This window comes from Emiliania huxleyi (assembly GCF_000372725.1).
Source record: "Emiliania huxleyi CCMP1516 unplaced genomic scaffold EMIHUscaffold_9, whole genome shotgun sequence".
NCBI lineage: Eukaryota > Haptophyta > Isochrysidales > Noelaerhabdaceae > Emiliania > Emiliania huxleyi.
The window spans coordinates 1,162,743-1,183,259 of NW_005195301.1; the positions used below are offsets into that span (position 1 = coordinate 1,162,743).

At 68.9% G+C, this 20,517-nt stretch overlaps 5 protein-coding genes across 5 annotated transcripts in view; 2 read left to right on the plus strand and 3 right to left on the minus strand.

Moving 5' to 3' along the window:
- Positions 1–683: 683 nt before the first annotated feature.
- EMIHUDRAFT_199236 (hypothetical protein) lies at positions 684–2,360 on the plus strand (the record flags this gene model as incomplete). The annotated part of the gene is made up of 2 exons (XM_005757839.1): positions 684–902; positions 2,331–2,360. 2 exons carry the CDS (start codon positions 684–686, stop codon positions 2,358–2,360), a joined length of 249 nt encoding a protein of 82 aa, XP_005757896.1.
- Positions 2,361–5,613: 3,253 nt separating this feature from the next.
- On the minus strand, positions 5,614–7,803 carry EMIHUDRAFT_97347 (hypothetical protein; the record flags this gene model as incomplete). Its single annotated transcript, XM_005757840.1, has 6 exons — positions 5,614–5,849; positions 6,135–6,207; positions 6,463–6,537; positions 6,616–6,696; positions 6,776–6,892; positions 7,162–7,803. 6 exons carry the CDS (start codon positions 7,801–7,803, stop codon positions 5,614–5,616), a joined length of 1,224 nt encoding a protein of 407 aa, XP_005757897.1.
- Positions 7,804–9,141: 1,338 nt separating this feature from the next.
- On the minus strand, positions 9,142–11,838 carry EMIHUDRAFT_462010 (hypothetical protein; the record flags this gene model as incomplete). Its single annotated transcript, XM_005757841.1, has 5 exons — positions 9,142–9,426; positions 9,460–9,660; positions 9,740–10,660; positions 10,926–11,024; positions 11,080–11,838. The coding sequence occupies 5 exons, from the start codon at positions 11,836–11,838 to the stop codon at positions 9,142–9,144; spliced, it is 2,265 nt and encodes a 754-aa protein (XP_005757898.1).
- A 3,789-nt stretch (positions 11,839–15,627) lies between these two features.
- On the plus strand, positions 15,628–19,039 carry EMIHUDRAFT_97349 (hypothetical protein; the record flags this gene model as incomplete). Its single annotated transcript, XM_005757842.1, has 2 exons — positions 15,628–15,715; positions 17,283–19,039. The coding sequence occupies 2 exons, from the start codon at positions 15,628–15,630 to the stop codon at positions 19,037–19,039; spliced, it is 1,845 nt and encodes a 614-aa protein (XP_005757899.1).
- A 94-nt stretch (positions 19,040–19,133) lies between these two features.
- EMIHUDRAFT_448670 (hypothetical protein) overlaps positions 19,134–20,517 on the minus strand; it is a gene marked incomplete at its 5' end in the record, with an annotated part of 2,048 nt that continues 664 nt past the window's right edge. The window contains 4 exons of the mRNA XM_005757843.1: positions 19,134–19,670; positions 19,737–19,874; positions 19,957–20,109; positions 20,216–20,449. Coding sequence (XP_005757900.1) covers positions 19,566–19,670; positions 19,737–19,874; positions 19,957–20,109; positions 20,216–20,449 — 630 coding nt within the window. The 3' untranslated portion in view covers positions 19,134–19,565. The remainder of the gene's footprint in view (positions 19,671–19,736; positions 19,875–19,956; positions 20,110–20,215; positions 20,450–20,517) is intronic.

Consider the following 20,517-nt stretch of genomic DNA (forward strand, 5'->3'; position numbering starts at 1 on the left):
AATCCTCACCCCCCCCCTGCGCCCCGAATCAGGTGCCATCGCCACGTTTCCGTCGGATGAATTATGTGGAATCGTACCCCTCGGTGGTTTCCAAACCTATTCAAAAATGGACGCTTACAGAAATCGGCAAAAATTCAACCGTCACAACAACATTGCGAGAGACGAGGAGTGACTCTTGCTCAAAGTGCACAAAGGGTGGCGCGATTTCGGTTGAAATTCGCGTCACCACTCGCCGCCTCTCGCCGCCGATCGATGACGAAGAGGAAGACCGAACTTCGCCCCAACTGCGAAACGATTGCGATTGGCGTTGGCCTGAAGGGCTTGCCCCGTTGCTGAATCTCGATGCACACCTTTCGCTGCGAAATTGGGAGCTCAAACCAGGTCATGTTGCCCCATTGCGGCTTGTCGAAACGCACCTTTCGGTGCGGCATTGGGCGCTGGAAGGAAATCAAGTTCAGCTGATTTCAAACGCTACCCGATACTACTACTCAGCTTCGTCTTGGGCTAGCCATAGATACCTGCTTCTTGATGAGCGCACAGAGTACTTTGAGTGGCTCTGCACCGTTCGATCACGATGCTTCGGATTGCCACCGGGCTTGGTCTCCCTCGGCGGCAACTCTGCATTTCTCAGCGGCTACGAAGCCGGCTCGGCTGTCGGATACCTCTGCGTCAAATGGGTGCGCATGCTCGTGAAATCACCTCAGAGTTGCGCCTTTGCCATGGTGCCAACATTGATGGTACTCACGCCACTCGTCAACAACGACCCGCTGTTGGTTACGCACGGCATCGCGGCATTCCACTCAGGTGTCAAGGTCGCTTCTCTGATTGCAACAGACGGTTCCGTGCTCGTGGTTGCGACCCCGCTTGCTACAAACTTGCTCCTCGACCACTGCCTGGACTTCGTGCGACACCGCAATTCAGTTCAAGCGAAGCGCGTTAGATTCCTCTTACAACGCCAGGCTTTAGAAGCCTCTTTACAGAAGACACGCACCAAATGCGTCTTAACCAATTAACTCCAGAGGACTTCGAGCTTACGCCAGGTGAGTCGCGACCAGACAGCCTTTTCCATTTCTCACCCCGCCAAACGCCACCAATCCATCCACAACAGCGCCAGTGGAACCACAATCCCCACGATCGCCCTCCCTGATGGCACAATTTACTATGATACCCGACCCCCTTCCCACACTCCTGCCATGGAATATGCCGCCAACCTCCGCCGTGCAGACACGATCCAGCAGTTTGGCTGCCACCACCTCACCAAATAACCCCCCCCCCCTCCTTGCGAGCACGAACCATCCCCTACCATCTCCTCCTCATGCCCCACTTTTGCCCCTGCCCTCCCTTGCGCCCCTCACCCAACAACCACCCAATCCCCACACACATCAACATTTAGCGGCCCGTGCACTGTGATGTGAGGCTTCACTGTACAATTAATAATAAGCCGGATAAGGCTTCGGCCACCGAGGCTTCGGCCACCGAGGCTTCGGCCAACGAGGCTTCGGCCAACGATATTATTACTGCTCCACTCCCCCACCCCCCCCCGGCCCCCGCCCCCCCGCCCCCCCACCCCCGCCCCCGCACTCGCACTTGCACTCGCACTCGCACTCGCACTGGCACTCGCGCTCTGCCCCCCCCCCCGCTGCCCGCGCCCCTTCTCCCCTCACCCTCCGCCCTCCCTTCCCCGCGGCCCGACCCGTCCTTTAAGGCTTCGGCCACTGAGGCTTCGGCCACCGAGGCTTCGGCCAACGAGGCTTCGGCCAACGAAACAAAAAAAAAATCCTCGCCCTCCGCCCGCCCTTGCCTCCGCCCAGCCCTCCGCTCTCCGCTCTCGCCCTCCGCCCTTGCCCTGGCTGGCCTGGGTGGCATCTCCTCATCATCACGCGCCAAGTGGGAGGGAAGTGGACGGGGCCCTGAGCCGACCTAGCCCTAAAGCTAAACGGAATGGGGCGCCCAACACGTGCCCGGATTACTGTGCCTCCCCCGGGTGCAGCCTTTCGGTTCGTGAAGGGTCGGTGCGTGTCGTGATCCCCTGGAACACCCGTACTCTCCCGCGCCATCTCCGTCGCCCTGTTCGGCTGCGGCCTTACCACCAAGATCGGGAGGCGGCCAGGGCTCATAGACTCGGTCGAGAGACCCCAGATCGGCATCCATGCCTCTCTGGACAGGGTGGCCCGCCACAACGACCCCTGGAATTGCGACTCGCCGCTTTCCTCCCGCTGTGATTCTGTGTGAGCTCTGTGTCTTGATTTGCCAACAATATACCTAGGCCTGTACTACGGCGTACTGATCAAAAAAGACATCATCGCCGTCTTGGGTTGGCACCCGTGCAGGCCGAAGCTGTGCCTGCTGGCTACGCGTAACTCTCAAACCCGCAGCCGCCCAGGGGCCTTGGGGGCAGCCTGCCGGACGCGCGCGCCGATGCTGCCCGCACGCCAGGAGGAGGAGCTCGACGCTCTTCTGGCGCAGGCTCTCAGCGAGGGCGCGCTGACGGAGTCGGCCGTCGACGAGATCACCGACAGCATCGCCCGCGGCTCCCGCGGCGTCGGTGGTCTCATTCAGGAGCTTCGGCCGCGGCTACGTACTCCTCCACCAAAGGCACCCAACCGCAAGGCGCGGCGCGCCCACCTCCAGCAGCACGGCGAGGTCGGCGGCGGCGGCGGCGAGGTCGGCGGGCTGATGGCGGAGATGGAGGCGCTCCTGGCGCTGGCGCAGGACACGTCCGGTGGACACGACTCGGCGGCGGTGGGAGAGGGCGATGAGGCTGGCGCGTTTGACATGAGCGACGTGCTGCGCGACGTGCCATCGGCCGACGGCGAAGGCGACGGCCTCGTGGAGGGCGGCGTGGAGGGCATCGGAGCGGGCGGCGTGGAGGGCTGCGGCGAGGAGGGCGGCGGCGGCGACGAGTGCTTTGGCGGCGAGGGCGAGGGCGAGGGCGAGGGCGAGTGCGTCGGCCTTCGGATCGGCCTCGTCCTCGACCTGCACTACCTGCAGCTCGCCGGCTCCGCCTTTTCGCTGCAGACCGACTGGGATCCGCGCGAGCTCGAGGCGAGCATCTACCCACGCGCCGTCTCGGGCCGACTCGCCTGGTCCAGGCTGATCTCGGCTGATCTCGGCCGAACCCCGGCTGAACCTCGGCTGGTCTACGCTGATCTCGGCTGACCTCGGCTGATCCCGGCTGATCTCGGCTGATCTCGGCTGACCTCGGCTGACCTCGGCTGATGCCGGCTGGTCCGGGCTCCGCCGCCCTCTCCTGACAGGCGGCCCTCGAGGCTCGCACGGGCGGCTCCGTCGCCTGCCGCATCGCCTGCGACTCGGAGCCCGACGCGGACGGCAAGCACGGGCCCGGCAAGGCGAGGCTGCACGGCAGGCTGGCCGCGGCTGGGCGCCGGCTCGCCCTCTCGCCCTCCCGGGCGGCGCACACGGGAGACGGGAGGCCGCCGTGGACAGGTACCGGCTCGCCCTCTCCCCCTCCAAGGCGGTGTCGCGCACGCAGGGCGCCACGGACGTCGACGTCGCCTGCGCCATGTTCGAGGCCGCGGGCCCCTTCTGCCGGTAAAACTTGACCTCATCTCTCACCGAATCGAATCGGATTTGGTTAAGGGGGGGGGGCCTTCTTCCCCTCCGGTGGGAAAAGGGTTTTCCCCTTTTTGCCGGGGCCCCCCCCACCCCCCCTTTCCCCCCCCTCCCCCCCCCTCACCCCCCCAAACACAAGAGCGCGCGCGCGCGCGCGCGCGCGGAGGCGGAGCGCTTGCGAAAAGTGCCGACGCGCGGCCGGCTGCCGCGCCAGGCGACGCCGACTTCCTGCCCGCACTCCGCGCGGTGCTGCAGCGGCCCGAGCTGCGGCGCGCGTACGTCATCGCCGGCGCGGGCGCAGTCTCGAGGCGGTATCGCGACGCCATCGCCGCAGAAGGGTCTCGCCCGCCCTCCCCTCCCTAGACCCGAGGTACTGCCTCTCCCCCCCTCACGCCGCCTGTCCTCTCGCCAAAAAAAAACAGGCGCGCCGCCCTCCTCCCCCTCGACGCGCTGCTCGGCCAGATGGCCCCTCGCCCTAGACGCGGAAGCGGACGCACTCTCGTCCTCCAGCCGACGCTCGAGAGGAGACGCCCTCCGCCGTATTCGACCGCGTTCCGCGGCCCTCACTGCACTCGACCCGCCTCGTACTCACGCGGTGCTCCGAGTACTCTGCACCACACCGTGTTCCACGCCCGGAGGCTGGCGCCTTCGCCACGTAGGCCCCCGGCGTCCTCGACTTGCGCGCCGGCCGCCGCCCGCGCCGCTCCGACGGCGTCGCGGACGTGGAGGGCGTGATGGATGCGCTGGAGAAGGCCGCCACCGCCGCCACCGCCAACGCCAACGCCGCCGCCACCGCCAACGCCGCCGCCGCCAACGCCGCCGCCGCGCCGCCGCCCCTCACTCTCAACCTCTCTGGCCCGGGCGGCGCTGCGTGGGGCGACGGCGAGATGGCGGCTCTCGTGCGGCGCCTCGTCGGCCGCCCCGCGATCGCGGCGCTCCTCGGCGAGCTGTTGGCGCACGTCTCCGCACGCCTCCCCACACCTCCCCCCACATCTCCCCGCATCTGCCCGCAGGCGAGCTGTGGGTTCACCACACAAGCCTCTCCGACGAGGCGGCGAGCCCGCTGAGCGAGCTGATCCGCGCCTCGCCCCTGCGCGAGCTGCACGTCTCGGACTGCAACCCGGGCCTCTCCCTCGACGGCGTCGAGGCGCTGGCCGCCGCGGCGGAGGAGGCGGGCCGCGGCTCGGCCCGGTTAGGGCGTGCGTGGGGCGTCGCGCCTCCTCACCTCTTGGCTGTGGGCAGGCGGGCTGCGGCTCGTCGTCGCGGCCGCGCCGCCTGTACATCAACGCGCGCCACCTCCCGCCCTCCGCCGAGGCCGTGGCGATGCAGAGGTCCTTCGCCGCGTCGGTCACGCTGCGGCTCGGCGGCGGCCGCGGCGGCGGCAAGGGCTCGCCTTCGCCGCAGGGGAGAGGCAAGGGCTCCCCCGCCTCGCAAGGGAGGAAGGGCGGCGGCAGCGGCGGCGGGCGGGCGCACCACAAGGGCGGGAGCCCGGCCGGCAGGGGAGGCAGCCCAGGCGGCAGGGGAGGCGGTCGGGGCGGTCGGGGCCGTGGCGGCGGGTCCGCCGGCCGCGGAGCTGCTGGCATGCCCGTGCCGGCGGGGGGGTCGGGCGGCAGGATGCCCCCGGGCAAGGGGAGCGGAAGGCACCGATGAGGCGATGAGAGACCGCGCAGTTCTCCAAAAAGGACCCGGGTGTGTCGAGCAAGTTACAAGTACACATGACAAGTTTCAACACCCCCCCCCCCCCCCCCGCGGCCCCGCTCGCGCTATTGAACAATCGAATCGCTCTCTCGCCACGGCCCACGCCCCACGCCGCGCACTGTGCGAGCACACACACACACACACAACTCACGTCTCGCCCTGACACCTCACTCGGCCGATACACTCGCCACGAAGCAAAACTGCGTGTCAACCGAGCTACCTGCGGCACAAAACCTGTGGTTGTTTCGCGCGCCGCGCTTGCACACTCAGAGCGCCGCCGCCGCCCGGTGCTGGCGCCTGAGATGGCACCTGGCACGGCGCGCGGCCCTGCCCGGGGCCCGCTCACTCGCAAAAGAGCTTGGAGGGGAGGATCAGCAGGCCGAGGATGAGCATGCCGGCGGCGGCGTACTTGACGCCGTCCCACGGCTCGGAGCGGGTGAGCAGCAAATGCGCCGCCGCCGGGGCGATGAGGGCGATCATGGTGGCGCCGGTCGAGCCGACCAGCGACACGATCGCGCCCAGGTCGGTCACGCTGAAGGCGGTGAAGCCGGTGAGGAAGAGCACGCCGACCGTGATGCCTGCAGCGGGAGTGCACCCGTGTCAGGGCGCGAAGACGGTCTCGTGCCGTGTGTTCAGAGCACCGCGTGAGTAAGGGGCTCCGACTGCAGTGGATGAAGCCGAATCCAGCCGGATCCAGCCGGAGAAAGCTGGATAAAGCCGGATCCAGCCGAATCCAGCCAAACACACCGCAACACAGCCGAGTCCGTGTCCTCTCGAGTGCCGGTTGGCACACAGCTGTACTATACTCCGCATCTAGGCCGCGGTGCCGATCTCGCGGTGCGACTGCAGGAAGAGGGAGCCACGGCCGACGCCTTTGCGGTGGGCCTGCGACTCGCGGTGCTCGTACTCAAAGTAGGGCTGGGAGAGGCGGAGTGCCTCGGGGTCGGTGGGCGGCACGAGGAGCTCGTAGATGGAGAGCATCGACACGCGCCTACCTCCCTCGACCCGCCTCGGGTGATCTCGGGTGATCTCGGGTGATCTCGGGCGACCTCGGGTGATCTCTGGCGATCTCTGGCGATCTCGTACGACCTCGGGTGACCTCGGGTGGATCTATAGTGACCTCGGGCGAACTCGGCTGTATCTCGGCTACACTCGCGTCGGGAACATCTGCAGCGGGTAGTTGCACAGCACGACGATGCCAAGCACGGTGCGCGCCGCAGAGACGTACGGCGTGACCGGGTAGGCGTTGATGATGTTTGAGGTGACCTATACCGCGCAGGAGGCGGCGAGTCAGCAAGAGTAGCGGCACGTCGACGACGAGGCGCTGGCGATGTGCGAAGGGACGTTGTCGCCAAAGGTCAAGTAGCCGCACGAGGCGATCACGAGGTAGAGCAGCAACGGCAGCAGCGGCGAGCCGTAGACCACCTGCGGCTCGGGCCGTCTCGACGTCATCTCGACATCCTCTCGGGCCCTCTCGGCAGCAGCGGCGAGCCGTAGGCCACACCTGCGCCTTCCGCGCGGCTGTCGGGTTGGCGAGCTCGCCGACGGCATTGTACACGTTCTGCTGGCACGTGTACGCGTTGACGAAGAGCGGGAGCGTGCAGAAGACGCGCATCGGCGCCTAGCGCAGGCAGCTCGGCTGGTCCCCGCTGACCTCGGGCGAGCTCGGCTGATCTCGGCGATATCTCGGCTAGACGCGCGTCCGCCCCTGGCGCAAGGATGCGCCAGAGAGTCGGGGCCGGCCGCCTTTGTGCCGTGTGCGCAGGCCGCGTCGCGGCAGTGCAAGGGCTGGTGCTGCTTGAGCACAGTCGAGCCCGTGTCGTCTCGGGTGCCAGCTGGACTCCCGCAATCTGCACACACACACACACACACACATCTAGAGCGGCACACCGTCGAGCCCCAGGTGACGGGGCCTCCGCAGTGGCCGTGAGGGCCGACCTTGGCCGAGACGCCGGGGCACGGGTCGAAGGCGGAGCCGGTGGGGACGACCCCCATCACGACCACCATCAGCACGATCCCGATGAGGCAGCAGATCGCCACCGACGACGACGCCTTGAGGGTGTCGAGGTTGCGGAAGAGCGACGCGGGCGAGACGGCGAGGATGGCGACGAGGACGCACGTCTTGCGCGGGAAGCCCAGCGCGGAGAAGCAGTCGGCGGCGACGATGAGGTACGAGGCGGCGCACCCCACGCAGTTGATGATGACGGCAAAGTCGATCAGCAGCCCCGAGTTTGGCAGCGCCGCCTCGCACACCGTCGCAAACGTCGCGGGCGCCTTGACCTTCTCTCCGCTGCTGAGGAGGAGTTTCAGGCTGAGGGAGCAGAGGCCGGCGGAAGCGATGCAGAGCAGCGTGCCGGAGGCAAAGCCGCCCAGGTGGTACGCCGACGGCAGCGCGAGGATGCCCGTGCCCATGCAAGTCGAGGCGAGATTGATGATGCACGAGGCGACGGACGCCTTGCCGCCCGAGGGCGAGGCGAGCGGGAGGGCGTCCTGGCTGAGGCGGTCGTTGGACGACGGCCTCATCGACGTCATGGCTGTTAAAGGCACACAGGGTCACAGGGTCGCTGCGCTCGTCGGCCTCCCTCTCCGATCAACCAGCCACAAGCAAAAGAATTTTTGTACTCACAGCAGACTGGCTCGGAAAACGGGACAGTATTTGAACGTGTGGGCGGCAGCTGTCTGTTTACAGGCGCTGGCCGCCCGCGCGCGCGCCGGACCGGCTCCGGCACGTCCGGCGCTGGGCGGCGCGCGTCCACACTGCGCGTCGCGCAAAAGCCAAAAGGCGAGCGCTCGCCGCCGCTACGGCGGCGGCGGCGGCCGACGGCCGACGGCCGACGGCAGACGGCAGACGGCAGACGGCAGACGGCAGACGGCATACGGCCTAGGGCTCGGCTGGGCGCGCACGCGCACGCGCGCGCGTCGCGCGCCACGCGTCGCTCCGCGAGGGCGCGCGCCAACCGCGATCCGAACCGAGAGTTTCACGTGTGAGGAAGCAGAGGAGGAGGCGGAGGAGAAGGAGGAAAAGAAGGAGGAGGAGCGCGAGGATGAGAGGAAGGAGGAGGAGGAGGAGGAGCAGGAAGAGCTCAGCGAGGAGGAGCAGGAGGAACAAGAGGCTCTTCAAGAGGAGGCCGCAGACGAGGCGGCTGAGGAGGCGACAGAGGAAGCCGCAGAAGAGACCGCCGAGGTTGCTGCCGACGCGTCGATTGACGCTGCAGAGGATGCCGCAATCGAGGTTACGGCCGATGTGAGTGAAGCGGCATGCCGTCCTTGCACTCCGCCCCACCCCCTTTTCTCACTCTTGCCTTAATGTTTTGCAGGCGGGTGCCGATGTCCTGGGCGATGTCCTCCTCTGCTGTTGTTTCTGCTGGATGTAATCGCGCGCCATCTGGGGTCGAACCCCGGACGAACCCTCAGCCACAAACCTACCCCGGGGGAGGCTCTCTCTCCATAGGGGTCCAGGCAGAGGCGCGCGTGCCTCTGGCGCATGATAGGGATGGGGGAGAGGTGCATCGGGCCGGATCCGTTCGTCGCGCCGTGCCACCTGGTGGGCCGGTGCGGGTGTAATGGGGGCCGTGTCGTTTGACGGGTCGGGTCGGATCCGTTCGTCGCATTGTGTCGTTATAAGAGTGGCCGATGCGGGTGTAATTTGGGGGCTTTCGTAAGAGTAACGAAATAATTTTATGGACATGTGTGTCTCGCCCTGCAGCTGCACGTCGATCTTGGTGTGAGGGACCTTCAATCCGCCCCCTCACCCCTGCGCCCTGGTCTTGGTATAAGATTTTTCTTTTCCAGGTCTGAAAATCACCACGACAAAGAGAGTGCACCATTGTACAACATACAGACGCTCGGGCTCGGAGACCAGGGCAGAGCTCACTTCTTCTGCTGCGCCTCCTTCAGCTTCGCCTCCGCCTGCGACTTGAGTTGGGCAAACTTGGAGCCAAATCCGCCCAGCCCACGCTTTGCCTGCTCGGCCGAGCCGCCCGGCGGCGGCTGTGCCGACGGCGCCATCGAAGTGCTCCGGTCGTCTTGCAGCGCGAGCAGGTCCGCCTTGAGGCCGGCCTCGCGCACGCGCAACTCGTCCATCTCCGCCTCGGCGCGTGCGAGCCTCTCCTTGGTCGCCTCCCGCTCGTGCCGCGCCTCCGCCAGCTGCGACACCTGCGGGGCGGGCGAATGCGTCGGTGAGGTGACACGGTGCTCATTTCCCGGGCCGAAGGAGGGCAGCCGCGCCAGCTGCTGCATCTCGGCGGCGTCGGGAGTCTGCAAGGCCCGCGCGCTCTCGAGCTCGTCCTTCAGACGCTGCGCCTCCACCACCGCCTGCAGCCGCTGCGCCTTGAGGGCGGCGACCTCCGCCTCGCGCTCCTCCTCGCGCTGCCCGTCCCGCTCGTCCGCCTGCAGCGGCGCAAGAGAGTCGCCGGGGAGCGGAGGGGGGAGGGGCGAGCAGCGGGCGATGGGGCGGTGAGGGACGCACCTTGCCGCCCAGCTTCTTGAGCAAGCCGCCGACCCCCTCCAACCCTCCCCCCTTCCCCCGCGCCGCCTCGGCCGCTGCGGCTGCCGCCTCCGCCGCCGCCGCCGCCGCGCCCGCCTCGGCCGCCTGCGCCTCTGCGGCGACAAGCGACTGGATGGCAACCTCCCGCTCCTCCTGCGCGCGCGCCGCGGCGGCCTCCGCCGCCGCTCGCGCATCGTCGACGTGCCCCAGCTGCACCTTGACACGGGCGAGCTCCTCGACAGCCGCCTCCGCCACCGCCTCTGCCGCCGCCGACGCCGAGCCTGCCGCCCCCCTCGCCGCCGCCTCTGCCCTCGCCGCCGCCGCCTCTGCCCTCGCCGCCTCCGCCTCCCGCAAGGCCTCCGCCGCCGCGGCGCGCTCCGCCGCCGCCGCAGCCCGGTCGGCCTCCGCCTCGCCCCGCGCCCGCTCCGCCTCGGCCAGCCGCGCCTCCGCCTCCGCCTCCGGCTCAGACGTCATCGGAAGCTCCGACGCCGCCCTGCGCAGCCAAACCGGAGTTGACCCCGACCCGCTGCGAGGGGTACCCGCCGCCACCCCCGTCGCGGGGGTCCCCTCCCCTGAGCCAGCTTCCGTCGCCGCCGCGGGAGGGGGCGACGATGGCGGCGGCGGCGGCGGGCGTGCGGCCGCCGCCGCCGCCTCCGCCGCCAACGCCTCCGCCTCCGCGGCCGCCGCCCTCGCCTCCGCCGCCTCGCGCCTCGCCGCCTCTCCCGCCGCCACCGCCTGCGCCGCCTCCGCCTCCGCCGCAATCAGGCGGGCGGCGAGGGCCGTCTCTCGCTCGCCGGCCGCCGCCGCCGCCGCCTCTGCGACCGACTGCTGCCGCGTCGCCTCTGCCGCCTCGGCGCGCGCGGCGGCCGCGCTCGAGCGCGCCTCGTCCACCTCGCGCTTCGCCTACACACGCTCGGCCTCGCTGTTGGGTGCGAGAGGCGGCCGCTCTCTCCCCACCTTGACGGTACACCGGGACACTCCCCGCCCCGCGCCTCTCCCTCCCTCCCTCTCCCTCTCTCCCTCTCTCCCTCTCCCTCTCTCCCTCCCCTCCACCTCTCCATCGCTCTTCTCTCTATCTATCTCTCATCTCTCTATCTCTCTATCTCTCTATCTCTCTATCTCTCTATCTCTCTATCTCTCTATCTCTCTATCTCTCTCCCTAACGCACCGCCGCCGCCGCCGCCGCCGCCTCCGCCGCCGCCGCCTCAGCTGCCGCTGCGCGGGACGCGTCGCCGCCGAGCGCCGCGGCAGCCTGTTGGGACGCCGCCTGCACGCGCGGAGGCCGGGGCCGGGTGGGGGGAGGGCGGGGTGGAGGGGAGGACGGGGCCGGCCGCGTCTCGCGCCTCCGCCTCCGCCAGCCGCCGCGCGAGCGCCTCCTTCTCCTCGGCCTGCACCCGCGCCGCCTCTGCCAGCTGAGACACCTGAGAACGGCTCTCGGCCGCCGCAGCCGCCGCCTCCGCCGCCTCCCGCCTGGCCGTCGCCGCCGCCGCCTCAGTGTCGCGCCGCGCCTCCGCCGCCGTCGCCTCCTCCTCCGCCTGCCGCGCCCGCCGGCTCGCCGCCTCCTCCTCCGCCCGCCGCGACGCCTCCTGCAGCTCGGACTGCAGCGCCGCCGCCTCGGCCTGCGCCGCGGCGGCTCGCTCCTCCGCGGCGTCGGCGCGGGCACGCTCTGCGGCCGCCGTCGCCACCGCCGTCGCCACCGGCCCGCCGCCGTTGCTCGCATGGTGGGCCTCGATCTCCTCGCGCGCCGCCTCGGCCGCCTCGCGCGCCGCCTCGCGCACCGCCGCGTCAAACTGCATCCGCTTGCTCGCCCACTGCCGGCCGAGCTGGCCGACGAGCTGGCTCATCTCGGCGGCGTCGCGCGCATGGCGCGCCTCGGCCGCCTCGGTGGCCGCCGCCGCGGCCTCCTCTGCCGACGCGGCCTCCGCCTCTGCCTTTTTCGCATTGGACGCCTCCGCCTCCGCCGTCCGCTTCCAGCGCTCGACCTCTGCGGAGCGCTCGGTGAGCTCTACCATCACAGAGCTGAACGACCGGTTGAGCGCGTCGTACTTGTCCTGCAGCACGCGGGCCGCGGAGGGAGCCATTACCTGTGTGTGTATCGTCTGCCGGGACGACGCCACAGCCCGCGGCGCCGCTCCAGGGAACCCCTACCCCCAGGGAGGGCGAACCCACAGCGGATGCCCGGCCCTGCGTCTACGACGACTACGACGGCTGAAAAAGAAACAAGGTCTTGCAATGGGTGTGTCCAAACCGCCGCGCCGCCGCTCGCGCCGCCTCGCCGCCGCCGCCACCGCCGCTCGCTCGCCAGACACGCCGCCGCCCGCCCGCCTCCTCGACCTCCCCACGGACCTCCTCGTGCGCGTCCTCTCTCGCTGCGACCCCGCCGACATCGCTCGCGTCGCGGCCGTCTCGCTGCTCTTCCACGCCTCGCTCGCGCTGGAGGGCATCCGCTTGTGGGCGCGAGAGCGCGGCTTCGAGCTGCCGGCGCAGCCAGAGGGCGAGAGCTGCGCCGTGCGGTGGCTGTGCTTCGCTGCGTTGCTGTGCGAGTCCAACCCGCCGGTGAGGGCGGCGGCAGGCTGCTTCCACAGCCTCTTCATCGACGGCGAGGGGCGGCTCTCGTCGTGCGGCAAGACGCTCTTATATCCAGGACTACTCGGCCACGGCGAGGGCGTGACGCAGCTGAACTCGCCGACCCGCCTACCTTCTTCCCCGCTGGGTGGTGAGCGCGCCATGAGTGTGACGGCGGGAGCTGCGCACAGCCTCGCCCTGACCACCGACGGCAGTGTATGGAACTGGGGCTATGGGAGGGATGGCAAGCTGGGCCACGGCGACGAGCAGAAGCAGTGGCAGCCGAAGAAGATCGAGACCTTGGCTGACCAGCACGTCTTCGCTGTCTCGGCCGGATTCTCGCATACCCTCGCCTTCGCCGCTGACGGTGCCGTTTGGAGCTGGGGCAATGGACTGTACGGCAAGCTGGGCCACGGCGACGAGCAGCACCAGCTGCTGCCGAAGAAGGTGGAGGCCTTGGCTGGCCAGCGCGTCATCGCTGTGTCGGCTGGGCCCCACCACAGCCTCGCCCTCGCCGCCAACGGCAGTGTCTGGAGCTGGGGCTATGGTCTCTATGGCCAGCCAGGCCCGTCGAACCAGCGGCAGCCCAAGAAGGTCCAGGCCCTTGCTGGCCAGCGTGTCGTCGCTGTCGCGGCTGGAACGTTCCATAACCTCGCTCTCTCCGCCGGTGGCGCCATCTGGAGCTGGGGCTCTGGAGGGCAAGGCCGGCTGGGCCACGGCGACCAGCAGACCCAGCTGCTGCCAAAGAAGATCGAGGCCTTTACCGGGCAGCGCGTCGTCGCTGTGTCGGCTGGAGCATTCCACAGCATCGCCCTCACCGCCGACGGCGGCGTCTGGAGCTGGGGCGATGGACGCCACGGCCGGCTGGGCCACGGCGACGAGCAGGACCAGCTGCTGCCGAAGAAGGTCGAGGCCTTTGCCGGCCAGCGCGTCGTCGCTGTGTCGGCTGGGCCATCCCACAGCCTCGCCCTCACCGCCGACGGCACCGTCTTTGCCTGGGGCGAGGGCAAGGACAGCTCCCTAGGCCACGGAGAGGACCTGTCGAACCAGCTGCTCCCCAAGAAGGTCGAGGCGTGGGCTCCGGGGCAGTGATGAAAAGGGCGAACGGGTGCGAGGCTCTGTGTTGCCGCGTCGCCCACGCGCCTCGTCGCCACCCGCGAACGTATCCGAGGGTGGTGCGAGGCGACGTCGAGTCTCGAGACGGAAGAGATTTACGATCGGGTCGCCTGGCATCTCCTCGTAGTCCTGTCAAGGCCGCGGGCTGTGATTGGTGTGTTTATGGGAGGAGATTGAGCAGCCCGAGGGAGGAGTCACAAAATGAGCGGCCGGCGGCCGGCGGCGGCCGGAGCGGCACGCGGAGCACTCCGTGAGCGGTGACGGGTGGGGGTGCGGACGAGCGAATGAGAGGTTCCTTTCAGTGAGAGATAGCAGATAGGTGTGGGCAGTCCTAGAGTCTCTGATAGAGGGAGCGCGGGACCGTGAGTTGAGGAAATCGGGGGACGCGACCCACTTCGCCACAGACGGTAATAACACATCTCCCACAGAGATAGCGACCTCTCATTCGCTCGTCCGCGCCCGTCACTGCTAGTCGGGGCACTCCTGGCGTGCGGCCCGGTCCCGCGGTCTCGTCACTCCGGTTGCGCTCGTGTTCACACCGGCAGAACTCAGCTCCGCTAGGATTCAGTGTCTGAGACTTGGGCATCTTACACAACTTTTTTTGTACGTAGTAGAGCACAATGGCACCCTTGCATCAAGTGCATCACTTCGTTAATATTACCGTAATATAACCCACCGTTTTCGGCCGCCGCGGCCGGAGAGCACCCCCGTCGCCCCCGGGGGCCCGTCGACCCCCCAGGTGGCGAGCTTTTCAGAGTCAAGCGATTGCGCGAAATCCCACAGTGGTGCATTTTGGGGCGCTGTGGGCCCCCTAGCGAGGAGAGTGGTCCGGCGGGCCGCTCGTAGTGCCCTTCGCCGGCGGACGGAAGAGAAATCACGACTCCCACACTCTCGGACGGAGGCGAGCTCGGCTACTACGCGCACTAACTTAGTGCGCGTAGTGGGTGGGCCGCCGGCGAGCGGGCTAGTGTGGGTGAGTGCCTCCCGCCACCTCGCCCACTAAGTTAGTGCGCGTAGTGGGTGGGCCGCCTTCTAGTGGTCGGCGAGGCCGTGGCCAGTGCCCCTCCCGACTGGCCCGACTTTGCCCGCTTGACAACGAGCGGCAAGTGGTGCAGCTGTGGCGGCGCGGAGAGGGAGAGGTGGAGGTCGGCCGACGCCTCGTAGACGCGGCTAAATCCGCCGCTGCCAATCAGCTTCCCGTCGGCGAACCCATCGGTCGCCGCGGTGAGGGGTCCGACAAGGCTATCTCGACGGGCCGAGCAACAGCCGCTTCTTCCGCCGCGGCCTTCTCGGAGGCGACAGACAGCTCTGCCAGCCTGTCGAATCAGCTGCTGCCCAAGAAGATCGAGGCGCGCGGCGGAGAGTGAACTCTTCTCGATCTAGACGATACTCGAAACACTCGAGTGAGGTATCTGCGACGACCCTGCCCAACCGGCAGAGCCCCTGGCTCCTGGTCGAGCGGTACGAGGCGGGGCTGCTGCTCCGCTCCACCGTGATGCCGCGGGAGGCCGGCCTGTGGGTGGGCCGCATCACGCACGACCCGTGGCCGCTGCAGGGCGCGAGACTCACGGGCTGGCGCAGCAGCATGCCCGGCGCGCTCGTCGACCCCGACGCCGCGCCGCTCGTGCTCTATACTCACCCGGCGTGAGCGGCATTCGCTTCTGGAGCGGCCGCACATTGCTCGCTACCCCCCCTGCACATCTAAAGTCATCCCTGCTGCTAGGGGGGGGGGTCCCGACCCCCCCAAGCCAGCAGAGCGCCGGCGGCGGGGGGGGGGGTCCCGACCCCCTAAGCAGCAGAGCGCTGCTGCTGGGGGGGGGGTCGGCCATGACTTAGAATGTGCAGGGGGGGTAGCGAGCAATGTGCGGCCGCTCCTGGTGGGGTCCGCTCGAGGAGGGCGCCTCGGGGGTGGGGGAGGTGCGTGTTTCTTCTTTTTCCTTACCTTTCAAGTGCCGTCTTTTCTTTTCCTCGCGGCTTGGGAGTCTAAGCGGACTTGGAGCACTTGGAGTGCAGTCAGTAACCGCAGTCCGCACGCCCAGCAGGGCTCGGCGTTTTTTTCTCTCACAGCGATATAAATATGGCGAGGCGCATGGGCAGGCTGGTCATGACGCAGTTATAATAGGGTGTTGTGTGCCGTCAGAGTGACTCTCTGTGTGTCAGGGATAGTCAGGGCCGTCCATCAGAGCTCCATGTACATGACCTGGCGCCTGTTTGGGAAGCTCTCGCTGACGCCGCCGGGGAAGGGCGCTTCGTCCGACGGCAGCGGCGGCGGCGAGGGTGGCGGAGACGCCAGAAGGGCGGCGGCGGGGAGGTGGTCGACTCCGTAAGGAGGGAGGCGTCGGCCGCCACTTGGAAGAGGTCTCTGTATTGACGTCGTCGACCCACACCCGGGAGCCATATAATCGGCAACGCGGCGGCAGTGCCAGTGGTCAGGCGCGAGCTTGCGCGTCGCCGTCCCCCTCCGCCTCGCTGTAGAGGAAAGTTAGGATGCCCTTCAGCAGGCGGCAGAGGGCGGAGTGCGTGGGCTCCCCCGCCGCATTGGAGAAGAGCGCGCGCGTCAAGCGCGCGGGCCCTGAGCGAGCTGCAGCAGCGGGGCGCAAGCGCCTCACGAGTCACGTCTCGGCAGAGCATAAGCCCTTGGCGTGTGACGAGACGCGTTCTTCGCCCTCGCAGCGAGCAGCAAGCCCATCAAAAAAGAAATCCAAGCTATGGACTGAGCGGCGCCCGGCTCTTCCCCGACTCTCAGCTTGTCCCCCCGACCCTTCCTGCTGTTGATCGCGGTGACGGAAGTTAGAGGAGAGGTTGAAATTGTACGCAGGTTAGGTAAGGTAGCACCTAGCCGCGTCGCCCCCCGCACCCACAGAGAGCCGGAACCCTGAATGTGCACATGGTACGGCTGTCCAGCTCACTGGGCAGCCTTCCCGCAGAGGCGGCGATAGCGGTTGTAGATGGCGACGAGGCGGCGCTGCTGTCGTGGCTCGACAGCGGCGGGCAGGTCAACGCGACTTGCGAGGCGGGCGATACGAGCGGCACCGCGCTGATGTTTGCCGCCCAGGAGGGCCACGAGCGGGTTGTCGAGCTGCTGCTGGAGCGCGGCGCAGAGGTCAACAAGCAGAGCAGCAAAGGCCTCACCGCGCTGATGATCGCCGCCAACAACGGCCACGAGCGGGTGATCGAGCTGCTGATACGGCACGGCGCGGAGATCGACCTGCAGAGCAGCGAAGGCGGCACCGCGCTGATCCTCGCCGCCCACGGAGGCCACGAGCGGGTGGTCGACTTGCTAATTCGGCACGGCGCGGAGCTCAACTTGAAGAACAGCAACGGCAGCACCGCGCTGATGATCGCCGCCCAGGAGGGCCACGAGCGGGTGGTCGAGCTGCTGCTGCGGCGCGGCGCGGAGATCAACTTGCTGGACAGCCTCGGCTTCACCGCGCTGATGCTCGCCGCCAGGAAAGGCCACCCCACCGTCGTGCTCTGCCTGCTGCGGGCTGGCGCGGATGCAAAGCTGCGCTCTGAGGGCGGCCTGCCGGCGCTGCAGTGGGCCAAGGAGAAGGGCAACGCCGAGTGCGTGCGCGCCCTCGAGGAGCATGCGGCGGCGGCTGAGGCGGAGGCGGAGGCGGCGAGGAAGGCGGAGAGGGCGGCGGCGGAGGCGGAGGCGGCGCGGCATGCCGAGGCGCTGCTGGCGGAGGAGGAGGCGGAGAAGGAGGCGGAGGAGCGCAAGGAGAGCAAGAAGGGCAAGAAGAAGAAGAAGAGGCCGTCGTCTCGGCTCTTTGCCCCGGCGCCATCGCCGCCTCGCCGCCGCCAGCCCCGCCGCCAGCCTCGCCACCCCCACCCGCCGACGCAGCCGCCATCGCCGCGGCGGACGAGGCGCTGCAGCAGGCAGTGGCCGCTGGCTCGTACGAGGGACTAGCGAGCGCGCTGGAGGCGTGCAGCGGCCTCGCGAGCCCGGCCGTGCTGGCGGCGGCGAGGCGCGCGCGCGACAAGCTCAAGGAGGCGCGGAAGCGTGAGAGCCAGCGGCTGCGCAAGGCGCATGGCGCGGCGATGGGCGCGCTCAAGTCGCTCGACACAGCGGACAGCCCCTCCGCGCTCCGAGCGGGCATTGCCGCCGCCAGGCCGCACGTGGGAGTGCTGCCTGCCTTGGACGGGGAGATGAGCGCGGCAGAGTCGCGGCTGGCAGAGCTGTCTGTCGCCTCCAAGGCGTCCAGAGAGGCGGTTGCTCGGCCCGTCGAGATAGCCTTGTCGGACCTCACCGCGGCGACCGATGGGTTCGCCGACAGGAAGCTGATTGGCATCGGCGGATTTAGCCGTGTCTACGAGGCGTCGGCCGACCTCCACCTCTCCCTCTCCGCGCCACCACAGCTGCGCCACTTGCCGCTCGTCGTCAAGCGGGCAAAGTCGGGCCAGTCGGGAGGGCTGTTGCGGGCGGAGCTCGAGCTCAAGGCGGTGAGCCACCCGCACCTGCTGCCGCTGCTCGGCTACTGCCTCTCGCCCGACGGCGTCTGCCTCCTCTCGCCGCTGATGCGCGGCGGCTCGCTCGAGGCGCGGCTGCGCATCTCGGATCCCGACTGCGCGGCGCAGCTCCGGCGGCTGGGCATGGCGGAGCCGCCGAGGCCGCTGACGTGGCGGCAGCGCGTGCGTGTCGCGTGCGAGGCGACCGAGGCGCTCGTCTACCTCCACTCGAAGGGCATCGTGCACCGCGACGTCAAGCCAGACAACATCCTGCTCGACGAGAAGCTGGCCGCCGTGCTCGCCGACACGGGCTTCGCCAAGGACCAGCGTCCCGACGCGTCTGTCCGCTGCCGCTCGACTGCCCTCTATATGACCACGGGCTACCTCTGCCCCTCCATCACCAAGGGAGGCGAGTACTCGAGCAAGACGGACGGCTACGCGGTCGGTGTCACCCTCCTTGTCTGCCTCACCAACCGGTCCGAGGTGCAGCTCACCGACCGGTGCGAGGACGAGTTTGAGGAGGACTGGACCGACATCGACGTGACGAAGATCGCCGACGTGGCCGCGGGTTGGCCAGCCGACGCGGCGCGCGCTGTCAAGGACCTCGCGAAGGCGGGAGACGGGCATAAGAGCCTCTGCCACGACAGCCTGCGCAAGCGGCCCACGCTGCCCGAGGCACTGCTAGCTCTCCGGGCGCTGCTGTCTAGCGCACAGGGCGGGGCGGGGGTGGAGGAGGCTGCGCCGGCCTTTGGAGACGAGGCCGCTGCGGCAGCCGCCCGCACCACCGGCTACGAGCCTTCGCCGCTCTCGGTGCAGGTGCGCGGCATGCGCACGGGCGGCGACGCGCAGGCGCGCATCCAGGACAACATGCTGCTCGCCTTCAAAACGCTGATGCCGCGCCTCGATTCCGTTTACGCCGCGCGCTCCGCGGCGGCGCCCGACGGCTTCGAGGAGCGCATCAACTTTTGGCACCGCGAGTGCGGCCTACCGACCGAGCTGCGGAGCCAGCTGCACTCGCTGCGCATCTGGGCGAACGCGGCGCGGCACCACGACGCGGCGAGGTGGCGGAGGGACGGGCCGCGCAGCGAGGGGGAGGCGTCGCGGCTCGTGGCCGCGGTGAGGGAGGCGATCGGGGCTCTCGAGGCGGGATGATTGTTATATGCCGGGACGACGGCCAGCGCGACGACGGTCCACGCCGGCGAAGTTTTTTCTTTTACCTAATGGCGGCTGCCAAGAGTTTTCGTTGAGAAACGGAGAAGATCTATCGAAGCCGGCGAGTTCGGACCGCAGGTGGACGCGACAGACGCCACAGCGAGAGAGTCCACTCCACAGAGCACGACAGTACACAGTGCTCTGCGCGGCGGGGTCCCAGAGTGCAGAGAGAAAGCAGCATAGTTCCCAGAGAGAGACGAGAGAGCAGCGAGGCACACAGCGCCTCGCGCAGTCCTCAGACGTCAGACGAGACAAGCAGACACCGGAGGCGCGACGGTACATCAAGCGCCCAGAGGGCGCGACAGAAGAGATGGCGCTAGCGGGAGGGCGCGACAGTGCAGGAGCGCGGGGGGGGAGGAGCGCCGGGGGGGGGGGGTGGCGTGGGGGCTCGCTCGAGGGCGTCCCACGAGGAGCGGAGGCGCCACGCGCCGACCAGTACATGCGACCCCGGCGGCGGCGGCGCCACTCACTCGAAGCCCATGAGGGCGAGGTCGCGCTCACCCGTGTCGGGGGGGTTGATGCCGCGCGGCGGCTGCGGTGGCGGCGTGGAGACGGCGGCCGAGGCGGCCACCTGCGATGGGACAGGCGGGATCTCAAGTGGGAGAGGGGAAGGGGCAAGGGGCCAATCAACGGTTGCCTGCGCGTCGGCGTCGGCGTCGGGCGTCGCCGGCTTGCGGCGCGGCGAGAAGACGCGGGAGAGGTTGGCCGAGAGCTGGCCGAGGACGCCGCGCTTCTTGTTGGAGGGTGGCGAGAGCGGCAGCGGCGAGGCGTCGACCTGAGAAACACAACATCATCATGATTGATGTCGCAGAGGCAGGGCGGGGCGGGGGGGGGGGGGGGGGGGTTCTAACGCTCACCTGGCCGCCCGCCTCGACGGGTGGCGGCCGCACCGTCAGCCCGATCGGCGGCGGCAGCGTGGCGGGGTGCGGCGGCGTGGTGACCTCGAGCTGCTCCTGTCCCTCGATGGGCTCCACCAGCGGCTCGGGCACCTCCAGCGAGGTAACGCCGGCCTGAGAGGCACCGGGAAACAAGGGAGCGGTCAGATCTCCCTGCCGTCCGTTGCGGGGTGAGAGCTTGGGGAGGCTGCGTGGAGGGAAGGAGCGGGGGAGTGTCAACCTCAGGCGTGGGCGGCGGCGGCTCCGCCCACTGCTGCTCGGCCGCAGCGAGGAAGGTGCCCGCCATCGCCAGGAACGAGTCGACGGGGTCGTCGGAGGTCGCGCCGCCGCCCGCATGCGACGTCTCCTCCTCCTTGGCCGCCGCCAGGTCGGCCACCGCCTGCTTGAGCTCGAGGAAGTCCTCGTTGGTCGCGAAGAGCTGGAGCCCGCCGTCCTCGGTGCGGGCCTGCTCCCACTGCAAGGGCGCCGGGCGGGTGGGGGGGGGGGGTCTGCTAGGACGTCACTCGGCCAAAAGGGGCTGCT